This window comes from Macaca mulatta, chromosome 19 (assembly GCF_049350105.2).
Source record: "Macaca mulatta isolate MMU2019108-1 chromosome 19, T2T-MMU8v2.0, whole genome shotgun sequence".
NCBI lineage: Eukaryota > Metazoa > Chordata > Mammalia > Primates > Cercopithecidae > Macaca > Macaca mulatta.
The window spans coordinates 66045296-66065660 of NC_133424.1; the positions used below are offsets into that span (position 1 = coordinate 66045296).

At 51.2% G+C, this 20365-nt stretch overlaps 2 protein-coding genes across 59 annotated transcripts in view; one reads left to right on the top strand and one right to left on the bottom strand.

Moving 5' to 3' along the window:
* NDUFA3 (NADH:ubiquinone oxidoreductase subunit A3) overlaps nt 1-20365 on the top strand; it is a 427160-nt gene that overhangs the window by 136962 nt on the left and 269833 nt on the right. Inside the window, exon 1 of one of the 9 annotated variants that reach the window (XM_077981765.1) lies at nt 10354-10357. The exons of the other annotated variants lie outside the window; for them this stretch is intronic. The gene's annotated coding sequence lies outside the window, so the exon portion shown is untranslated. Of the gene's footprint in view, nt 1-10353; nt 10358-20365 lie in introns of those variants that run through there. 9 annotated transcript variants of the gene reach the window in all.
* Nucleotides 1-20365, bottom strand: part of NLRP12 (NLR family pyrin domain containing 12) — a 35532-nt gene that overhangs the window by 7316 nt on the left and 7851 nt on the right. For 5 of the 50 annotated variants that reach the window (XM_077981182.1, XM_077981188.1, XM_015124835.3 and 2 more), the window contains exons 2-8: nt 18152-18223; nt 15737-17438; nt 13625-13795; nt 10598-10768; nt 9314-9484; nt 4689-4859; nt 846-1016 (exon numbers count right to left, since the gene is read on the bottom strand). In XM_077981182.1, coding sequence (XP_077837308.1) covers nt 846-1016; nt 4689-4859; nt 9314-9484; nt 10598-10768; nt 13625-13795; nt 15737-17391 — 2510 coding nt within the window. In that variant the 5' untranslated portion in view covers nt 17392-17438; nt 18152-18223. Of the gene's footprint in view, nt 1-845; nt 3035-3496; nt 3989-4521; nt 4860-8228; nt 9235-9313; nt 9485-10597; nt 10769-13624; nt 13799-15736; nt 17439-18151; nt 18224-20365 lie in introns of those variants that run through there. The other 45 variants (XM_015124834.3, XM_028839077.2, XM_077981163.1 and 42 more) reach the window with 26 other exon arrangements.

Sequence of the window (20365 nt, forward strand, 5' to 3'; positions counted from 1 at the left end):
CGCGCCTGGCCTGAATTATTATTTTTGAGACAGAGTATTGCTCTCTCTCCCAGGCTGGAGTGCAGTGGTGCGATCTTGGCTTACTGTAATCTCGCCTCCTGGGTTCAAGTCATTGTCCTGCCTCAGCCTCCTGAGTAGCTGGGATTACAGGCATGTGGCACCATGCCCAGTGAATTTTTGTATTTTTGTAGAGATGGTGTTTCACCGTGTTGGCCAGGCTGCTGTTGAACTCCTGACCTCAGTTGATCCACCCGCCTGGGCCTCCCAAAGTGCTGGGATTACAGGCATTAAACTACCGTGCCCGGTCTCTTTTTTTTTAATTTTTGAATTTAAACTTTTTTTTTTTTTTTTTTTTTTGAGACAGAGTTTCACTCTTGTTGCCCAGGCTGGAGTGCGATGGCATGATCTCTGCTCACTGCAACCTCTACCTCCCAGGTACAAGCGATTCTCCTGTCTCAGCCTCCCAAGTAGCTTGGATTACAGGCGTGCGCCACCAGGCCTGGCTATTTTTTTTTGTATTTAGTAGAGACAGGGTTTCACCATGTTAGGCTGGTCTCGAACTCCTGACCTCAGGTGATCCACCCACTCCGGCTTCCCAAAGTGCTGGGATTACAGGCGTGCGCCACCACTCCCAGCCTTAAATTTTTACAGTTTTAAGTCTGGCAGCATCCCCACATCAGAATAAGTTCAGAGAAACTTCCTGTCTTTTCATTCCACCTCTCTTCTTGCTACCTGAATCTTTCGTAGTGAAGCAGGATAGTTCATAAATAGAAAAAGGAAGGATGAGAAAGTGCTTCCACCGTCCAAATGTGACCACCGTCACCCGGTCCCTCCCCAGGGCTCACCACAGTTTCTGGAGTCTGCAGGTGGGATGTTGCAGCCCCTCAGCCAGCAACCACAGGCCCCAGTCTCCCAGGTCGTTGAAACTCAAGTCCAGCTCCCGAAGGTGGTGGTTGACCTGGAGCACCGCAGAAAGACCCTCACAGGCGGCAGAGCCCAGCCGGCAGATGCACAACCTGCAAAGACAGGATGCTAGGGCAGAGGGGAGGCGTTCCTCCTGCAAACATCTGCTGGGAGGACCCTGTGTCAAGCCCTGTGCTGGTTGCAGACAGAGGGACAGACTCAGTCTCTACCCTTGAGAGACGAAAAAGAAGACAGAAGTAGGAAGATGAGAGGAAGAGAGGAATAAAAGGACAGAAGGAAGCAACTAAGAATCAGGCCAAGCCGGGCGCGGTGGCTCACGCCTGTAATCCCAGCACTTTGGGAGGCCGAGGCGGGCGGATCACGAGGTCAGGAGATTGAGATCACAGTGAAACCCCGTCTCTACTAAAAATACAAAAAATTAGCCGGGCGCGGTGGTGGGCGCCTGTAGTCCCAGCTACTCGGGAGGTTGAGCCAGGAGAATGGCGTGAACCCGGGAGGTGGAGCTTGCAGTGAGCCGAGATCGCGCCACTGCACTCCAGCCTGGGCAACAGAACTAGACTCTGTCTTAAAAAAAAAAAAAAAAAAAAAAGAATCAGGCCAGGTGCCCTGGCTCATGCCTGTCATCCCAGCATCTTGGGAGGCTGAGGCTGGAGGATTATTTGAGGTCAGGAGTTTGTGACCAGTCTGGACAACCAACAACTTGTTTGTACAAAAAAAGTTTTTTTTCTTTTGGCGATAGAGTTTCCCTCTTGTTGCCCAGGCTGGAGTGTAATGGTGCAATCTCGGCTCACTGCAACCTCTACCTCCCTAGCTTAAGCGATTCTCCTGTCTCAGTCTCCCAGGTAGATGGGATTACAGGCATGTGGCAACATGCCCGGCTAATTTTTGTATTTTTGGTAGAAGCGGGGTTTCACCATGTTGGTCAGGCTGGTTTCAAACTCCTGACCTCAGGTGATCCACCCGCCGCAGCCTCCCATCTACAATTTTTTTTTTTTTTTTTTGAGACAGAGTCTCGCAATATCGCCCAGGCTGGAGTGCAGTGGCACGATCTCGGCTCACTGCAACCTCCGCCTCCTGTGTTCTAGTGATTCTCCTGCCTCAGCCTTCTGAGTAGCTGCGACTACAGGCGCATACCACCATGCCCAGCTAATTTTTGTATTTTTAGTAGAGATGGGGTTTCACCATGTTGGCCAGGATGGTCTCAATCGCTTGACCTCATGATCCGCCCTCTTCAGCCTCCCAAAGTGCTGGGATTACAGGCATGAGCCACCGTGCCCAGCCGCATGTGTGATTTTTTTTTTGTTTTTTGCTAGTGCCTTGATAAAAAAAAAATACACAAAATGTGTATTTTTGAGCATCTCTACCCACGTCTTGTACTAGTCACTAGGAGATACAGTGGGCATAGCTCCTACGCTTGTGGATGCCACCACACACACATATACACGAATGACAATTTTTTTTCTTTGAGATGGAGTCTCACTCTTGTCATCCAGGCTGGAGTGCGGTGGCACAATCTCAGCTCACTGCAACCTCCGGCTTCCAGGTTCAAGCAATTCTTCTGCCTCAGCCTCCTGTGTACCTGGACATCAGGCATCTGCCACCATGCCCGGCTAATTTTTATATGTTTAGTAGAGACGGGGTTTCACCATGTTGGCCAGGCTAGTCTTGAACTCCTGACCTCAGGTCATCCTCCCACCTTGGCCTCCCAAAGTGCTGGGATTACAGGCATCAGCCGCGTGTGTGATTTTTTGTTGTTGTTTTTTGCTGGTGCCTTGATAAAAAAATACACAAAATGTGTATTTTTTAGCACCTCTACCCACGTCTTGTACTAGTCACTGGGAGATACAGTGGGCATAGCTCCTACACTTGTGGAATGCCACCACACACACATACACGAATTACAAATTTTTTTTTTTTGAGATGGAGTCTCTCTCTGCCGCCCAGGCTGGAGTGCAGTGGCACAATCTCAGCTCACTGCAACCTCTGGCTCCCGGATTCAAGCAATTCTTCTGCCTAAGCCTGCTGGGTACCTGGACGTCAGGCGTCCGCCACCACGTCTGGCTAATTTTTATATTTATAGTAGAGACGGGGTTTCACCATGTTGGCCAGGCTAGTCTTGAACTCCTGACCTCAGGCCATCCTCCCACCTTGGCCTCCCAATGTGCTGAGATTACAGGCAGGAGCCACCTCACCCAGCCTTCAAATTTCAATAAATGATGCTGAGGGGAAGTATGAGGTCATGTAGGATCATCAATCTAGGAAGCCAGATCTTAGCTAGGGATTAGAAAAGGTGTCCAGTTGGGTGTAATGGGTCACATCTGTAATCCCAGCACTTTGGGAGGCCAAGGCCAGAGGATCTCTTAAGGCCAGGAGTTTGACACCAGCCTAGGCAACAAATAGAGACCTTGTCCCTACAAAAAATAAGTAAAAATTGGCCAGGTACGGTAGCTCACACCTGTAATCCCAGCACTTTGGGAGGCCGAGATGGGCAGATCACGAGGTCAGGAGATCGAGACCATCCTGGCTAACATGGTGAAACCCCATCTACTAAAAATACAAAAATTAGCCGGACGTGGTGGCGAGCACCTGTAGTCCCAGTTACTCGAGAGGCTGAGGCAGGAGAATGGCGTGAACCCGGGAGTTGGAGCTTGCAGTGAGCCGAGATGGCGCCACTGCACTCCAGCCCAGGCGACAGAGCAAGACTCCGTCTCAAAAAAAAAAAAAAAAAGGAAACATTGGCCAGGTGTGGTGGCGTGTGCCTGCAGTCCCAGCTACTCAGGAGCCTGAGATGGGAGGATGGCTTCAGCCCAGGAGGTCGAGGGTACAGTGAAATATGATCACACCTCTGCACTCCAGTACTGGCGACAGAGCAAGACCCTGTCTCAAAGAAATACAAAGTAAAGAGTGTTCAGAAGAAAAATTGAACTTCTCTGGGCAAAGAGGGGACAGAGAGCAGAAGGCATGCCAGGGAACAAGAATTGCTTGTGCAAAGGGCCGTGTGTCAGAAAAATCCCTTTTTTTTTTTTTTTTTTTTTGAGGTGGAATTTTGCTCTTGTTGCCCAGGCTGGAGTGCAATGACGCGATCTCAGCTCACCACAACCTCCACCTCCTGGGTTCAAGTGATTCTCCTGCCTCAGCCTCCTGAGTAGCTGGGATTATAGGCATGCACCACAATGCCTGGCTAATTTTCTCTTTTTAGTAGAGACAGGCTCTTTCACCATGTTGGTCAGGCTGGTCTCGAACTCCTGACCTCAGGTGATCCTCCCGCCTTGGCCTTCCAAAGTGCTGGAATTAACAGGTGTCAGCCACTGTGCCTGGCCAGAAAAATCCTTTTAAAAAAACTAAGGTAGGCTGGGTGCAGTGGCTCATGCCTGTAATCCCAGCACTTTGGGAGGCCAAGGCGGGCAGATCATGAGGTCAGGAGATCGAGACCATCCTGGCTAACACGATGAAACCACATCTTTACTAAAAATACAAAAAACTAGCTGGGCATGGGGGCGGGCACCTGTAATCTCAGGTACTTGGGAGGCCGAGGCAGGAGAATTGCTTGAACCTGGGAGGTGGAGGTTGCAATGAGCCGAGATCGCGCCATTGCACTCCAGCCTGGGTGACAAAGTGGAACTCTGTCTCAAAAAAAAAAAAAAAAAAGGCTGATGTAGTAGCTAGAGTTTAGGAGCAGAGGCAACCTGGCTTCGGTGATCCCAGGTGAGAGGGCTGCGTTCATGGTTTGGGACTCCTAGCGTGGTGAGCAAAACGGGACTCACCGGAGGGTCTGGAGCTTGCACGTGGGATGCCTGAGGCTCTCACACAGCAGCAGCACCCCGGGGTCCCCCAGCTCATTCAGGCTCAGGTCCAGCTCTCTCAGGCTGTGGTTCACACTGAGAGTTGAGGCCAGCTCTTCACAGGCGGCAGCAGTGAGGTGGCAGATCTTCAGCCTGCACAAAGTCCAATTCAACAAGCATTATGGAGGCTTGCTTGCTCTTTTTTTTTTGAGACAGAGTCTCACTCTGTTGCCCAGGCTGGAGTGCAGTGGTGCAATGTCAGCTCACTGCAACCTCCACCTCCCGTGTTCAAGCGATTCTCCTGCCTCAGCCTCCCAAATAGCTGGGACTACAGGAGTGTGGCATCACGCCTGGCTAGGTTTTGGACTTTTAGTAGAGACAGGGTTTCTCGCCATGTTGGCCAGGGTGGTCTCGAACTCCTGATCTTGGGTGACACGCCTGCCTCAGCCTCTCAAAGGACTGGGATTACAGGCGTGAACCACTGTGTCCAAGCCCCCGGTCTTAGCAGTAATGCATTTTCAGACAACCCAATTTAAAAATGGGCAAAAGGGCCGGGCGTGGTGGCTCACACATATAATCCCAGCACTTTGAGAGGCTGAGGCGGGCAGATCACCTGAGGTCGGGAGTTCAAGACCAGCCTGAGCAACATGGAAAAACCCCATCTCTACTAAAAATACAAAATTAGACTGGGCACAGTGGCTCATGCCTGTAATCCCAGCACTTTGGGAGGCCGAGGCAGGTGGATCACCTGAGGTTGGGAGATCGAGACCATTCTGGCTAACACGGTGAAACCCAGTCTCTACTAAAAATACAAAAAATTAGCTGGGCGTGGTGGCACATGCCTGTCATCCCAGCTACTCGGGAGGCTGAGGCAGGAGAATCACTCGAACCTGGTAGGCAGAGGTTGCCGTGAGCTAAGATCGTGCCATTGCACTCCAGCCTGGGCAACAAAAGTGAAACTCCATCTCAAAAATAAATAAATAAAAATAAATGAGCAAAAGGCTTGAATACACATTTCTTCAAGGAAGGTGTTCAAATGGCCAACAAGCACCTGAAAAGATGCTCAATCTCAGTAATCACTGGGGAAATACAAATCAAAACCGCGAGATAGCATCTCATACCCATTAGGATGCCTACTATTAAAAATAAATAGACTCCAGTCGGGCGTGGTGGCTCACACTTGTAATCCCAGCACTTTGGGAGGCGGGCAGATCATGAGGTCAGGAGATTGAGACCATCCTGGCTAACACGGTGAAACCCCGTCTCTACTAAAAATACAAAAAAAAGAAATTAGCCAGGCATGGTGGTGGGTGCCTGTAGTCCCAGCTACTCTGGAGGCTGAGGCAGGAGAATGACGTGAACCCAGGAGGCAGAGGTTGCAGCAAGCTGAGATCACGCCACAGCACTCCAGCCTGGGCGACACAGCAAGACTCCGTCTCAAAAAAAAAAAAAAAAAAGCAACTAAAAATAAATAGAAACCTGTAATCCTAGCACTTTGGGCGGCCGAGGCGGGCGGATCACCTGAGGTCAGGAGTTTGAGACAGCCTGGCCAACATGGTGAAACCCTATCTCTACTAAAAATGCAAAAAAACTAGCTGGACGTGGTGGTGGGTGCCTGTAATCCCAGCTACTTGGGAGGCTGAGGCAGGAGAATTGCTTGAACCTGGGAGGTGAAGGTTGCAGTGAGCTGAGATTGCGCCATTGCACTCCAGCCTAGCCTGGGTGACAGAGCGACTTTTTCTTTTTTTTTGAGACGGAGTCTCGCTCTGTCGCCCAGCCCAGGCTGGAGTGCAGTGGCGCGATCTCGGCTCACTGCAAGCTCCGCCTCCCGGGTTCACGCCATTCTCCTGCCTCAGCCTCCCGAGTAGCTGGGACTACAGGCGCCCACAACCGCGCCCGGCTAATTTTTTGTATTTTTAGTAGAGACGGGGTTTCACCGTGGTCTCGATCTCCTGACCTTGTGATCTGCCCGCCTTGGCCTCCCAAAGTGCTGGGATTACAGGCGTGAGCCACCGCGCCCGGCGTGACTTTTTCTTAAAGAGAAAAAAAAAAAAAAGAAAAGGGAGAAAATAGGCCGGCCACAGTGGGTCATGACTATAATCCCAGCACTTTGGGAGGTCGAGGTGGGCGAATCACCTGAGGTCAGAAGTTCAAGAGCAGTCTGACCAACATGGTGAAGCCCTGTCTCTACTGAAAATACAACAATTGGCTGGCGTGGTGACAGGCATCTGTAATCCTAGCTACTCGGGAGGCTGAGGCACAAGAATCGTTGAACCTGGGAGGTGGAGATTGCAGTGAGCTGAGATGGAGTGCCACTGTACTCCAGCCTGGGCCACGGGGCGAGACTCTGTCTCAAAAAAAAAAAAAAAAAAGGCCGGGCGCGGTGGCTCAAGCCTGTAATCCCAGCACTTTGGGAGGCCGAGGCGGGTGGATCATGAGGTCAGGAGATCGAGACCATCCTGGATAACATGGTGAAACCCCGTCTCTACTAAAAATACAAAAAACTAGCCGGGCGTGGTGGCGGGCGCCTGTAGTCCCAGCTACTCGGAGGCTGAGGCAGGAGAATGGCGTGAACCTGGGAGGCGGAGCTTGCAGTGAGCCGAGATCGTGCCACTGCACTCCAGCCTGGGTGACACAGCGCGAGACTCCGTCTCAAAAAAAAAAAAAGGGGTAATAAATAATAAGTGCTAGCTGGGTGCCATGGCGGTGGCTCACACTTGTAATCCCAGCACTTTGGGAGGCTGAGGCGAGAGGACTGGTTGATCCCAGGAGTTCCAGACCAGCCTGGTCAACATGGCCAACATGGTGAAACCCTGTCTCTATTTAAAAAATAAAAGGAAACAAAAAGAAAAATTAGATTGGCGTGGTAGCATGCACCTGTAGTCCCAGCTACTTGGGAGGCTGAGGCAGGAGGATTGCTTGAGCCCCAGAGGTCGAGGCTTCAGAAAGTTGATATCACACCACTGCACTCAAGCTTTTGTGAGTCAATGAGACCCTGTCTCAAAAAAAAAAAAAAGTTCAAGATGGTTCCTGCAAATCAGACTGGGACAGAACAAGAAACAAAACTGGGGAAGATGGTACATTTTATGTTGCATGTATTTGACCACAATTACATTTACTTTTTATTTTATTATATATTTTTTGAGACAGGGTCTCACCCTGTCACCCAGGCTGGGGTACAGTGGCTTGATCACAGCTCACTGCAGCCTTGGCCTCCAAGGCTCCTGAATACCTGGGACTCCAGGCACATACCACCCACCCCAGCTAATTATGTTTATTTTTTTGTAGAGATGAAGTCTCACTGGTTCCCAGGCTGCTCCTGAGCTCCTGTGCTCAAGTCATTCCAGAGGGTTGTGATTACAGGCGTGAGCCACTGCGCCCGGCCCTTCTGAGTAGTTTTGATCCACAGTTGATGAAATTCACGAATGCAGAACCCATGGACACAGAGGGCTGACTGTGCCTCATTGGCATGAAGTACTTTCGTGGTATCGGGCAACCATCATTGCCATCCATCTCTGGAACTTTTTCTTTCTTTTTTTTTTGAGACGGAGTTTCGCTTTTTTTTTTTTTTTCCGAGACAGAGTCTCGCTCTGTCACCCAGGCTGGAGTGCAGTGGTCGGATCTTGGCTCACTGCAAGCTCCGCCTCCCGCGTTTACGCCATTCTCCTGCCTCAGCCTCCCGAGTAGCTGGGACTACAGGCGCCCGCCACCACTCCCGGCTAGTTTTTTTTGTATTTTTTAGTAGAGACGGGGTTTCACCGTGTTAGCCAGGATGGTCTCGATCTCCCGACCTTGTGATCCGCCCGTCTCGGCCTCCCAAAGTGCTGGGATTACAGGCTTGAGCCACCGCGCCCAGCCGGAGTTTCGCTTTTGTTGCCCAGACTGGAGTGCAATGGCACGATGTTGGCTCACCGCAACCTCCACCTCCCAGGTTCAAGCGATTCTCCTGCCTCAGCCTCCCGAGTAGCTGGGATTACAGGCATGCACCACCACGCCCAGCTAATTTTGTATTTTTAGTAGAGACGGGGCTTCTCTGTGTTGGTCAAGCTGGTCTCAAACTCCAGACCTCAGGTGATTCGCCCGCCTCGGCCTCCCAAAGTGCTGGGATTACAGGTGTGAGCCACCACACCCGGCCCATCTCTGGAACTTCTTCATCTTCCTAAGTGGAACCTCTGTTCCTGTTAAATGGTAACTCCCCATTTCCTCCTCTTCTAGGCCCTGGCAGCTACCATTCTATTTTGTTTTTTGAGATGGAGTCTCATTCTGTCACCATGGCTGGAGTGCAGTGGTGTGATCTTGGCTCACTGCAACTTCTGCCTCCCAGCTTCAAGTGATTCTCTTGCCTCAGCCCCCTGAGTAGCTGTGATTACAGGCATGTGCCATCACACCTGGCTAATTTTTATATCTTTAGTAGAGACGGGGTTTCGCCATGTTGGCCAGGCTGGTCTCAAACTCCTGACCTCAGATGATCTGCCCTCTTCGGCCTCCCAAAGTGCTGGGATGACAGGTGTGAGCTGCTGCACCCGACCTGTGGATGCATTTTTATACCATCATTCAATATGAAGAGATTTTCCATTTTATTATAGTTGACCCCAGGAAGAACTCACCACAAAGTCCGTAGTCTGCAGACTGGGTGCCTCAGTCCCTGGCACAGTAACCTCAGGCCCAAATCCTCCAGTGCATTTCCTGTCAGGTCCAACTCAACCAGATGTGGGTTGGTGCTGAGCACAGAAGCCAACTCTTGACAAGCCCCGGACTCCAGCTGACACTTCCTCAACCTTGGGAGGAAAGAGGTTGAAGGGGGTGCCATCTTTTCTGTGTCCTGATCACTCATGCCCCAGCCTGTTTATCTTATTATTTAGGAAAAGGTTCTTGCTCTGTCACCCAGGGTGAAGTTCAGCAGCGTGATATCAACTCAGTGAAGCCTCGACCTCCGGGCTCATGTGATCCTCCTGCCTCAGCCTCCTGAGTAACTGGAATACATGTGTGCACCACCATACCTGCCTAATTTTTTTTTTTTTTTTTTTTTTTTTTTGAGGTGGAGTCTCGCTCTGTCACCCAGGCTGGAGTACAGTGGCGTGATCTTTTCTCACTGCAACCTCCACCTCCTGGGTTCAAGTGATTCTCATACCTCAGTCTCTCGAGTAGCTGGGATTACAGGCTGGACTACAGGTGCCCGCCACCACACCCAGCTAATTTTTGCATTTTTAGTAGAGATGGGGTTTCACCATGTTGGCCAGGCTGGTCTCGAACTCCTTACCTCAGGTGATCTGCCCACCTTGGCCTCCCAAAGTGCTGGGATTACAGGCGTGAACCACTGCTCCTGGCCTATACCTGGCTGATTAAAAAAAAAAAAATTGTAGGTCGGGTGCAGTGGCTCACGCCTGTAATTCCAGCACTTTGGGAAGCTAAGATTGGTGGATCATTTGAGGTCAGGAGTTCAAGACCAGCCTGGTCAACATGGGGAAACCCCATCTCTACTAAAAGTACAAAAATGTTAGCTGGGTATGGTGGTGGGTGCCTGTAATCTCAGCTACTTGGGAGGCTGAGGCAGGAGAATCACTTGAACCCAGGAGGTGGAGGTTGCAGTGAGCTGAGATCACGCCACTGCACTCCAGCCTGGGTGACATAGCAAGACCCCGTCTCCGGGGAGAAAAAGAAAAGGTGGGGGATGGCCCCAGGGACTCTTCCTCATGTGGAATCCATAGTCAGAGGAGGGCAGAAGGAGGTCCTCTAAAGAGCCTAGAGTCTAGGGCCAGGGTCTTAGGTCATGGGGTTAAGGGCCAGCCCTGATTTAAAGGTGGAGATTTGAGGATTACCAGCATTGTGTGGTATTTCATGCCCCAGGAGACAATGAGCTTAAGAAGTTGCTCCCGGGGATAGAGACTCACTGAATCATCTGCAGCCTGCACTGGGGATGCCGCAGGCCCTCACAAAGCAGCATCATGCCTGGGAATCCAACACCATTGCCACTGAGATCCATCCTTGTTAAATTCTTATTGGCTATGAGAGCTGCAGAGAGGTCCTCACAGGCTGAGCTGGAGATGCGGCACCTCTTCAGCCTGGGGTGGAAAAGAGAAGAAAGGAGCTGGTCATGTCCTTTGCACCAGTTTTGTGGATTATTTTCTTTTGTTTTTTTTTTTTTTTCCTGAGACAGAGTCTCTCTGCCACCCAGGCTGGAGTGCAGTGGCTCAATCTCGGCTCATCATAACCTCTGCCTTCTGGGTTGAAGCGATTTTCCTGCCTTGGCCTCTTGAGTAGCTGGGATTACAGTCGTGTGCCACCACGCCTGGCTAATTTTTGTATTTTTAGTAGAGATGGGGTTTCACCATGTTGGCCAGGCAGGTCTTGAACTCCCGACCTCAGGTGATCCACCCGCCTCGACCTCCCAAAGTACTGGGATTACAGGTGTGAGCCACCGTGTGCGATGGCATTTTACTCTGTTTTCTAGGCTGGAGTGCAGTGGCGCCATCATGACTCACTGGGGCCTAAACCTTCTGGGCTCAAGCAACCTCCCACGTCAGTGTCCTGAGTAGCTAGGACAACAGGTGCACACCACCACGTCCAGCTATTTTTTTTTAAGAGTTTATCGCCAGGCGTGGTGCCTCACGCCTGTAATCCCAGCATTTTGGGAGGCTGAACAGGGTGGATCACCTGAGGTCAGGAGTTCAAGACCAGCCTGGCCAACATGGCAAAACCCTGTCTCTACGAAAGAAATACAAAAAATTAGTCGAGTGTGGTGGCGGGCACCTATAATTCCAGCTACTCAGGAGGCTGAGGCAGGAGAATCGCTTGAACCTGGGAGGCGGATGTTGCAGTGAGCTGAGATCGTGCCATTGCACTCCAGCCTGAGAAACAAGAGCAAGACACTGTCTCCAAAAAAAAAAAAAAAAGAAAAAAATATTTATCTTTTAGCTGAGAGAGTTTATTTTTAATATATTTTTTATATATTTTTTGAGGCAGAGTCTCGCTCTTGTTGCCCAGACTGGAGTGCAGTGGTGTGATCTTAGCTCACTGCAATCTCCACCTCCTGGGTTCAAGCAATTCTCCTGCCTCTGCCTCCCAAGAAACTGGGATTACAGGTGCCCAGCACCATGCCTGACTAATTTTTGTATTTTTTAGTAGAGATGGGATGGGGTTTCTCCATGTTGGCCAGGCTGGTCTTGAACTCTTGGACTCAAGTGATCCTCCCACCTCGGCCTCCCAAAGTGCTGGCAGAGTGCTGGGAAAGTGTGAGCCATCATACCTGGCCAATATGTTTGTTTCAAAATATATTGTATATGATAAATTTTACCTGTCATGGAAAGCAACAAGAATAATACGAAATGTTTTGTTACTTTGCAGTCAAATACACTCACAAAGTTTGCCCTTAAAGAAATTCAAGGTCGGCTGGGCGCGGTGGCTCAAGCCTGTAATCCCAGCACTTTGGGAGGCCGAGACGGGCGGATCACGAGGTCAGGAGATCAAGACCATCCTGGCTAACACGGTGAAACCCCCTCTCTACTAAAAAAATACAAAAAACTAGCCAGGCGAGGTGGCAGGCGCCTGTAGTCCCAGCTACTCGGGAGGCTGAGGCAGGAGAATGGCGTGAACCCGGGAGGCGGAGCTTGCAGTGAGCGGAGATCCGGTCACTGCACTCCAGCCTGGGCGACACAGTGAGACTCCGTCTCAAAAAAAAAAAAAAAAAAAAGAAATTCAAGGTCGTGTGCGGTGGCTCAAGCCTGTAATCCCAGCACTTTGGGAGGCCGAGGTGGGTAGACTACCTGAGGTCAGGAGTTTATGACCAGCCTGGCCAATGCAGTGAAATCCTATCTCTACTAAAAACACTAAAATTAGCTGGGTGTGGTGGTGCACCCCTGTAGTCCCAGCTACTCGGGAGACTGAGGCAGGAGAATTGCTTGAACCCAGGAAGCGGAGGTTGCAGTGAGTCGAGATCGTGTCACTGCACTCCAGCCCAGGCTACAGAGGAAGACTATCTCAAAAAATAAAAAATAAAAAAAAATTTGGCTAGGCACAGTGACTCACACCTGTAATCTCAACAGTTAAGGAGGCTGAGGAGGGAGGAACACTTGAGGCCAGGAGTTTGAGACCAGTGTGGGCAACATGGTGAAACCCCATCCCTCCAAAAAAATATAAAAATTAGCTGGGTGTGGTTGCACACGCTTGTTTTCCCAGCTACTCGTGATGCTGGGGCAAGAGGATCACTTGAGTCCAAAATTTTGGGGTTGCAGTGAGCCATGATTGTGCCACTGCACTCCAGCCTGGGTGACAGAGCATATCAGTGTCTCAAAAATTAAAAAAAAAAAAAGTAAAAAAAAAAAAAAAAAGTGGTGACCCACACAGCAGGATGACCACATGAAAACAGAAGGCAGTGATCTGCAGACCCAGGACAGAGGCCTCAGAAGAACTTAACCTGCCCACAGCTTGGTCTTGGACTTCCAGCACCCCCACAACCTGCCTTGAGAAAATACATTTATGGGGTGAAGCCACCCAGTCTTTGGCACCTTTTTTTTTTTCTTCCCCTGAGACGGGGTCTCACCATATCACCCAGGCTGGAATGCAGTGGCACGATCCCGGCTCACTGCAACCTCTGCCTCCCAGGTTCAAGCGATTCTCCCGCCTCAGCCTCCCAAGCAGCTGGGATGACAGCCCTCCTAATTTTTGTATTTTTCGTAGAGATGGCATTTTGCCATGTTGGCCAGGCTGGTCTCAAACTCCTGACTTCAAGTGATCTGCCCACCTTGACTTATCAATATGCTAAGATTACAGGCGTGAACCACCGCACCCAGCTTTATGGTACTTTTTTATGGCAGCCGTAGCCAATGAATACACCATCCCGTGATAGAACCTTTGTGACCAAGCCCCATGAGAGGCCACGGTGGGGACCACCTGAAACCCCCAGACCAGCCTGCACTCACCTCAGGTTCTGAAGTTTGCAGCTGGGGTGTCTGAGTCCTTGACAGAGAAGCTTCACCCCCCGGCTGCCCAGGGCATTCCGGTACAGAGACAGCTCTACCAGGTTTGGATTGGTGCATAGGGCCGCTGCCAGATGTTCACTGTAGGCGTCCAGCAGAATGGTCCTCTCTGGTCTGCTTGAAGGAAAGACAGGCCACTTTCTGGTGTTACTGGGTGCTTGACAACGATGGCCTTTGCATGTCATTTTACCATTTATGAAGCATGCTATCTTTTTTTTTTTTTTTTTTTTGAGACAGAGTTTTGCTCTTGTTGGCCAGGCTGGAGTGCAATGGTGCCATCTCAGCTCACCGCAACCTCCACCTCCTGGGTTCAAGCGATTCTCCTGCCTCAGCCTCCAGAGTAGCTGGGATTACAGGCATGAGCCACCACGCCCAGGTAATTTTGTATTTTTAGTAGAGATGGGGTTTCACTGTCTTGGCCAGGCTGATCTCGTATTCCTGACCTCAGGTGATCCGCCCGCCTCCCAAAGTGCTGGGATTAGGGGCGTGAGCCACCATGTCCGGCCAAAGCATGCTATCTTTTAACTTTTTTTTTTTTTTTTTTTTTTTGAGGGCCTTGCCCTGTTGTCTAGGCTGGAGTGCATGGTGAGATCATGGTTCACTGCAGGCTCGACCTCCCGGACTTAAGCAATCCTCCCGCCTCAGCCTCCTGAGAAGCTGGGGCTACAGGTGTACACCATCATGCCCAGCTAATTTATTTTATATTTTTGGAGACGGGGATCTCATTATGTTGTCCAGGCTGCACCCGACTCTGTCTGAAACTCCTAATCATTAATTAGTTGGTTTACTTGTTTCTTTATTATCTGTCTCCGTTCTCATTGGGATGCGTGCTCTCTTGGGAGCATTGGCTTATTCACATAGTCTTCTGTCTACAGAACAGTGTTGGGTCCACAGATAAAAGGGACATAGAGGCTGGGTGTGGTGGCTCACACCTATAATCCCAGCATTTTGGGAGGCTGAGGCCAAGAATTCAAGACCAGCCTGGCCAACATGGTGATACCCCGTCTCTACTAAAAAATACGAAAATTAGCTGGGTGTGGTGGCACACTCCTGTGGTCCCGGCTACTTGGGAGGCTGAGACACGCAAGGGGGAGGTTGCAGTGAGCTGAGATCGTGCCACTGCAGTTCAGCCTTGGTGACAGAGCCAGACTCTCTCAAGAAAAAGGGACTTAGTAATATTTGTTGATTGAATAAATTCTCCCGGACATCAACCTCAATTTAGTCCCAGTGGGTGGTGTTTAGTCTCAGCTGTGGCACTATTGACACTTCGGGGCCAGAGGGACCGTCCTGTGTACTGCAGGATGTTTGCAGCATTCCTGGCCTTTACCCACTAGATGTCAGTAGTGTTACTTGCTTCCCAGTTGTGGGAAGTGTTACTTGCTTCCCACTTGTGACCACCAGAAAACATGTCTCCAGACATGGCCAAATGTCAGAGCAAAATCACCCCTAGCTGAGAGGCACTGGTTAAGAGCATGAACCTCAAGACCAAGGCGGGTGGATCACTTGAGGTCAGGAGTTCAAGACCAGCCTGGCTAACATGGTGAAACCCCGTCTCCACTAAAAATACAAAAATTATGCCGGCATGGTGATGAGCACCTGTAACCCCAGCTACTCAGGAGGCTGAGGCAGGAGAATCGCTTGAACCCGGAAGGCAGAGGCTGCAGTGAGCCGAGATCGCGCCACTGCACTCCAGCCTAGGACACTGGGAGAGACTTCGTTTAAAAAAAAAAAAAAAAAAGCGTGGGCCGGGTGCCGTGGCTCATGCCTGTAATCCCAGCACTTTAGGAGGCCAAGGCGGGCAGATCATGAGGTCAAGAGATCAAGACCACCCTGGCCAACATGGTGAAACCCTGTCTCTACTAAAAATACAAAAATTAGCCAGGCATGGTGGCACCTGTAGTCCCAGCTACTTGGGAGGCTGAGACGGAGAATCTCTTGAACCCGGGAGGCGGAGGTTGCAGTGAGCTGAGGTCACGCCAGTGCACTCCAGCCCGGGCAACAGAGGAAAAAAAAAAAAAAAAAGGCATGAATCTGAGCAGCCCCAGGGATACTTACAGCTGCACCAGCAGCGTGTGTGCTCCTGCAGAGCACCTCGCGCGGTCTTCCCCGTCAGCGCTGTAGGTGGCGCCATACAAGTGCAGCACCTGGGCGCTCCTGCAGTTCTTCACACAGAAGGAGCAGACCATGTGCTCCATCTTGGAGGCGATGTTGCTGACCACGATTACCTGGAAGTGGCTCAGGGCCTGCTGGATAAACTCCTCCTCCTGGATCTCGTACAAGCAGCTGAAGAACTCCAAGGAGCCCTGCTGCAGGGTGGAGCCGTCGCTCTGAGCTTTGCTTCGGATCCACTGCAACAGTTCCCTCTTGATGTGCGGTGATACCTTCCAGCATAGACTGTTCTCCAGATAGCTCCTGGTCTCCTCGTTCAGGAGTCCAAACAGGAAGCGGATGGTGAGTGCCAGGAAGCTCCTTTCAGAAAACCCATACTCGGTCAACAGCCTGATCACGTCCTGGTCTGGGCCTGCCCCACGCTCCCCGTCATCCAGGATATAGTACATAGCTGCAAAGAATTCCTGGAAACTCAAGTGGATGAAGCTGTAGTACCTCTCACAGTTAATGTCCTTCTGGAAGATGTTCATGTTGAGGAAGGCAGAGACATCCGCCCCATCTAGGCCATGCTTCCGAAGGTCCTGCTCCTCAAATAGGATTTTCTGGTTCCAGAGCCCATCTGCCGCCAAGGAGCACAACCCTCTCTGGTTGGGTGGGGGCTGGAGGCGTGCGGTCCTGAGCTTGGGTTGCATCAGACTGAGCAGGTAGAGCATGTACACCGCAGTGGTGGTCCTGGATGTCTGTTTCAACAGCCCCCCACCCTCCAGCTGCTGCTGGAGGCAGGTACACACCACCCAGCACACCAGGGGGACGAAGCACATGGTGAAGAGAGGCTCGTTGTCCCTCACATAATTGAAGACTTGGCCCGCCTGCTCTGTGTCGTGGAAATACTTGTAGAAGTACTCCTTCCTTTCTGCCTCAGAGAAGCCCAGGATCTCCACGTGCCTGGGGTGCTCCAGCAGACGGTGGAGCTTCTCCAAAGCCGTGGGCCGCGTGGTGACCAGCAAAGATAGCTCAGGGAGCAGCTTCTTCCGAATTAAGCTGTTAAGAAGCAGCTCCGTGGGCCGTTTCTCCGCCCAGCAGAGGCACCAGGGTCCCTGAGGATCGTGGAAAGAAGGCTTGAGCTCATCGAAGCCGTCGATGATGAAAAGGAGGCGCTCAGGAACTCGGACGAGCTCCTGGAGAGGCGCGCTGGGCTCGGGCCAGCAGCTGGAGATGAGGTCTTGCATGCTGCATTCCGTGTCACTCTGGTTCATCTCCCTGCAGTTGATGTAGAAGAGATAATCAAATCTGCCTTGGAAGAGCTTCCCGTCCGCCCAGTCCAGCATCACCTTGTGTGCCAGCATGGACTTGCCTATCCCTGCCACGCCTTGCATGACCACAGCGCGTGGTGGCTCGGGGCGCTCCTCGTCTGGTTCAAAGAGGGTCTCTATTTTGATGGGGCTGGCCTGGTGTCCCACAGTCCTCGTGTGTCCCCGGCCTATGTCCAGAAGCTGCTGCTGGGCCTGCATGGGGTTTGAGTGCTCCTTCACCAGCAGGAGCCGGGTGTACCGATGGCTGAGGTTGACACATTCCCCTAGGCGTGCATTGCGGTCTTCCATGAGCCGGAATTTCCTGCGGACATAGTCTCTGTAGGCTTCCTGGGGATCTAGGGGAGAGGAATGAAAGTTTTGTGGAGGACTCATCAGCAACCTCTGATGAGTTCATGAGGTAAAGCGCTCCTCATCTGGCTCAAAGGTGTGTGCCTGTAGTCCCAGCTACTTGGGAGGCTGAGACGGGAGAATTGCTTGAACCTAGGAGGTGGAGGTTGCAGTGAGCCGAGATCGCACCACTGCATTCCAGCCTGGGCAATGGAGCGAGACTTTCACCTTCAACTTGACCTGCAACCTCCACCTTCCAGGTTCAAGTGATTCTCCTGCCTCACCCTCTGAATAGCTGGGACTACAGATGTGCTCCACCACACCTGGCTAATTTTGTATTTTTAGTAGAGACAGGGTTTTGTCACGTTTTCCAGGCTGGTCTTGAACTCCTGACCTCAGGTGATCCGCCTGCCTTGGCCTCCCAAAGTGCTTGGGTTACAGGCGTGAGCCACCATACCTGGCCTTTTAGGCCTCCCTTGTTGCCCTTGCTTGTATGAGATGGTTTGGTAGCCATCTTTCAGCCATGAGGTGACAAGTGTCAGGACAAAATGTGGACATGGAAAGGTTGATGAGTTGAAACATAGGAGGAAACTGTCCCTTTGATGGTGTCATTAATCCACCCCACGAGTTCCTCAATCATGCATTTGTGCCTGGCCTACACTCCGTGGGGTCTTCTCCTCTGTGTAGACAAATACATGTAGGTACATGGCTTGAGGCTCACCTTTTCTTGGAGAGACTTCAGGAAGGCATGTTGACTGGTTCCCAAGTGAGGACGGGCCACCAGGTGGGGTATCTGGAAAAGAAATTGTGCAAGATGAACTAGTACGCATCTGGCTAGCAGCACTGCGTCATATTAGCTGCGATTACGTCAAAATGCCTGCATAACTCCCTGCTCATCCACACCCCAGAATGTTCTGTAGTCACTGCAAAGGCTGTGTGTGGGAAACAGCTCATCCCTTGTTCCTTGTAGCCCACCCTCCTTCCTGGGTCCCCCTCATGGTCATTGGCACCTCCATCCATCCAATCAGTCTTTTTTTTTTTTTTTTTTTTTGAGACAGAGTCTTGCTCTGTTGCCCAGGCTGGAGTGCAGTGGTACGATCTCGGCTCACCACAACCTCCACCTCCCGGATTCAAGCAATTCTCCTGCCTCAGCCTCCCGAGTAACTGGCGTTACAGTTGTGCGCCACAATGCCTGGCTAATTTTTGTATTTTTTATTTTATTTTATTTTATTTTTTGAGATGGAGTCTTGCTCTGTCGCCCAGGCTGGAGTGCAGTGGCGCCATCTCGGCTCACGGCCTCCCGGGTTCACGCCATTCTCCTGCCTCAGGCTCCTGAGTAGCTGGGACTACAGGCGTCCACCACCACGCCTGGCTAATTTTTTGTATTTTTAGTAGAGATAGAGTTTCACCGTGTTAGCCAGGATGGTCTCGATCTGCTGACCTCATGATCCGCCCACCTCGGCCTCCCAAAGTGCTGGGATTACAGGTGTGAGCCACTGCGCCCGGCCTGATTTTTGTATTTTTAGTAGAGATGGGGTTTCACTATGTTGGCCAGGCTGGTCTTGAACTCCTGACCTCATGATCCACCTGCCTTGGCTTCCCAAAGTGCTGGGATTACAGGCGTGAGCCACTGCACCTGGGCCCAATCAATCTTTTTGATTGGGAAGTTCTGAGTCAGTCTGGACTCCTCCCTTGTCAGCTCTAGGCCACATCTCATCCATTATCTTTTTTTTTTTTCAAGACAGAGTCTAGCTCTGTTACCCAGGCTGGAGTGTAGTGGCGTGATCTTGGCTCACCGCAACTTCTGCCTCCTGGGTTCAAGTGGTTCTCCTGCCTCAGCCTCCTGAGCAGCTGGGACTACAGGCATGCATCACCATGCCTGGATAATTTATTTTGTATTTTTTTGTATTTTTAGTAGAGACGGGGTTTCACCATGTGGGTCAGGCTGGTCTCGAGCTCCTGACCCCGTGATCCGCCCACCTCGGCCTCCCAAAGTGCTGGGATTATGTGTGAGCCACTGCACCCGGCGACTCTGTCTCTTAAAAATATTTTAATTTTTTTTTTTTTTTGGTAGAGATTAGGTCTCAGTATGTTACCCAGGCTGGTCTGGAACTCCTGGCCTCAAGCAGTCCTTCAACCTTGGCCTCTCAAAGTGTTGGAAATACTGGTGTGGGCCATCGTGCCCAGCCCCAAAGAGGTCTTTGTCTGGATACGTCATAAGATTCTACACGTCGAGTCCTTCCTTGGCATCTTTGGTCCTCAGAAGGCCCTCAAAGTCCTAAGGGTGAGTTCCTACGCTCTCACCTGGTATATTCCCTACTCCATGAGAAAGACTTCCCCCAGCGAGTTCTCCCATCAGCTGAGCCAGCGGCACCCCATCTGGTCCTCACTCTGACAAGTTTTCACCTCCCTGCTGGTTGCTAGTCCATGAAATGATTCATGAAAGCAAAGAACATCCTCTTGAAGGAGCCAGGAGGCACCCCACCCTCCTGTTACTACACAGCCCGCCCCCCACAGTCCCTGTAGCTTCATAATGTTCCCAAGTACAATACCCTGTGTGACCCTCCTGGCATACAGGGACACCTTCCCTGTGAGTCTGTGTGACTAATAAACTGTTGTCTTTTTTTTTTTTTTTTTTTTTTTTTGAGACGGAGTCTCTCGCTTTGTCACCCGGGCTGGAGTGCAGTGGCCGGATCTCAGCTCACTGCAAGCTCCGCCTCCCGGGTTTACGCCATTCTCCTGCCTCAGCCTCCCGAGTAGCTGGGACAACAGGCGCCCGCCACCTCGCCCGGCTAGTTTTTTTTGTATTTTTTAGTAGAGACGGGGTTTCACCAGGTTAGCCAGGATGGTCTCGATCTCCTGACCTCGTGATCCACCCGTCTCGGCCTCCCAAAGTGCTGGGATTACAGGCTTGAGCCACCGCGCCCGGCCTTTT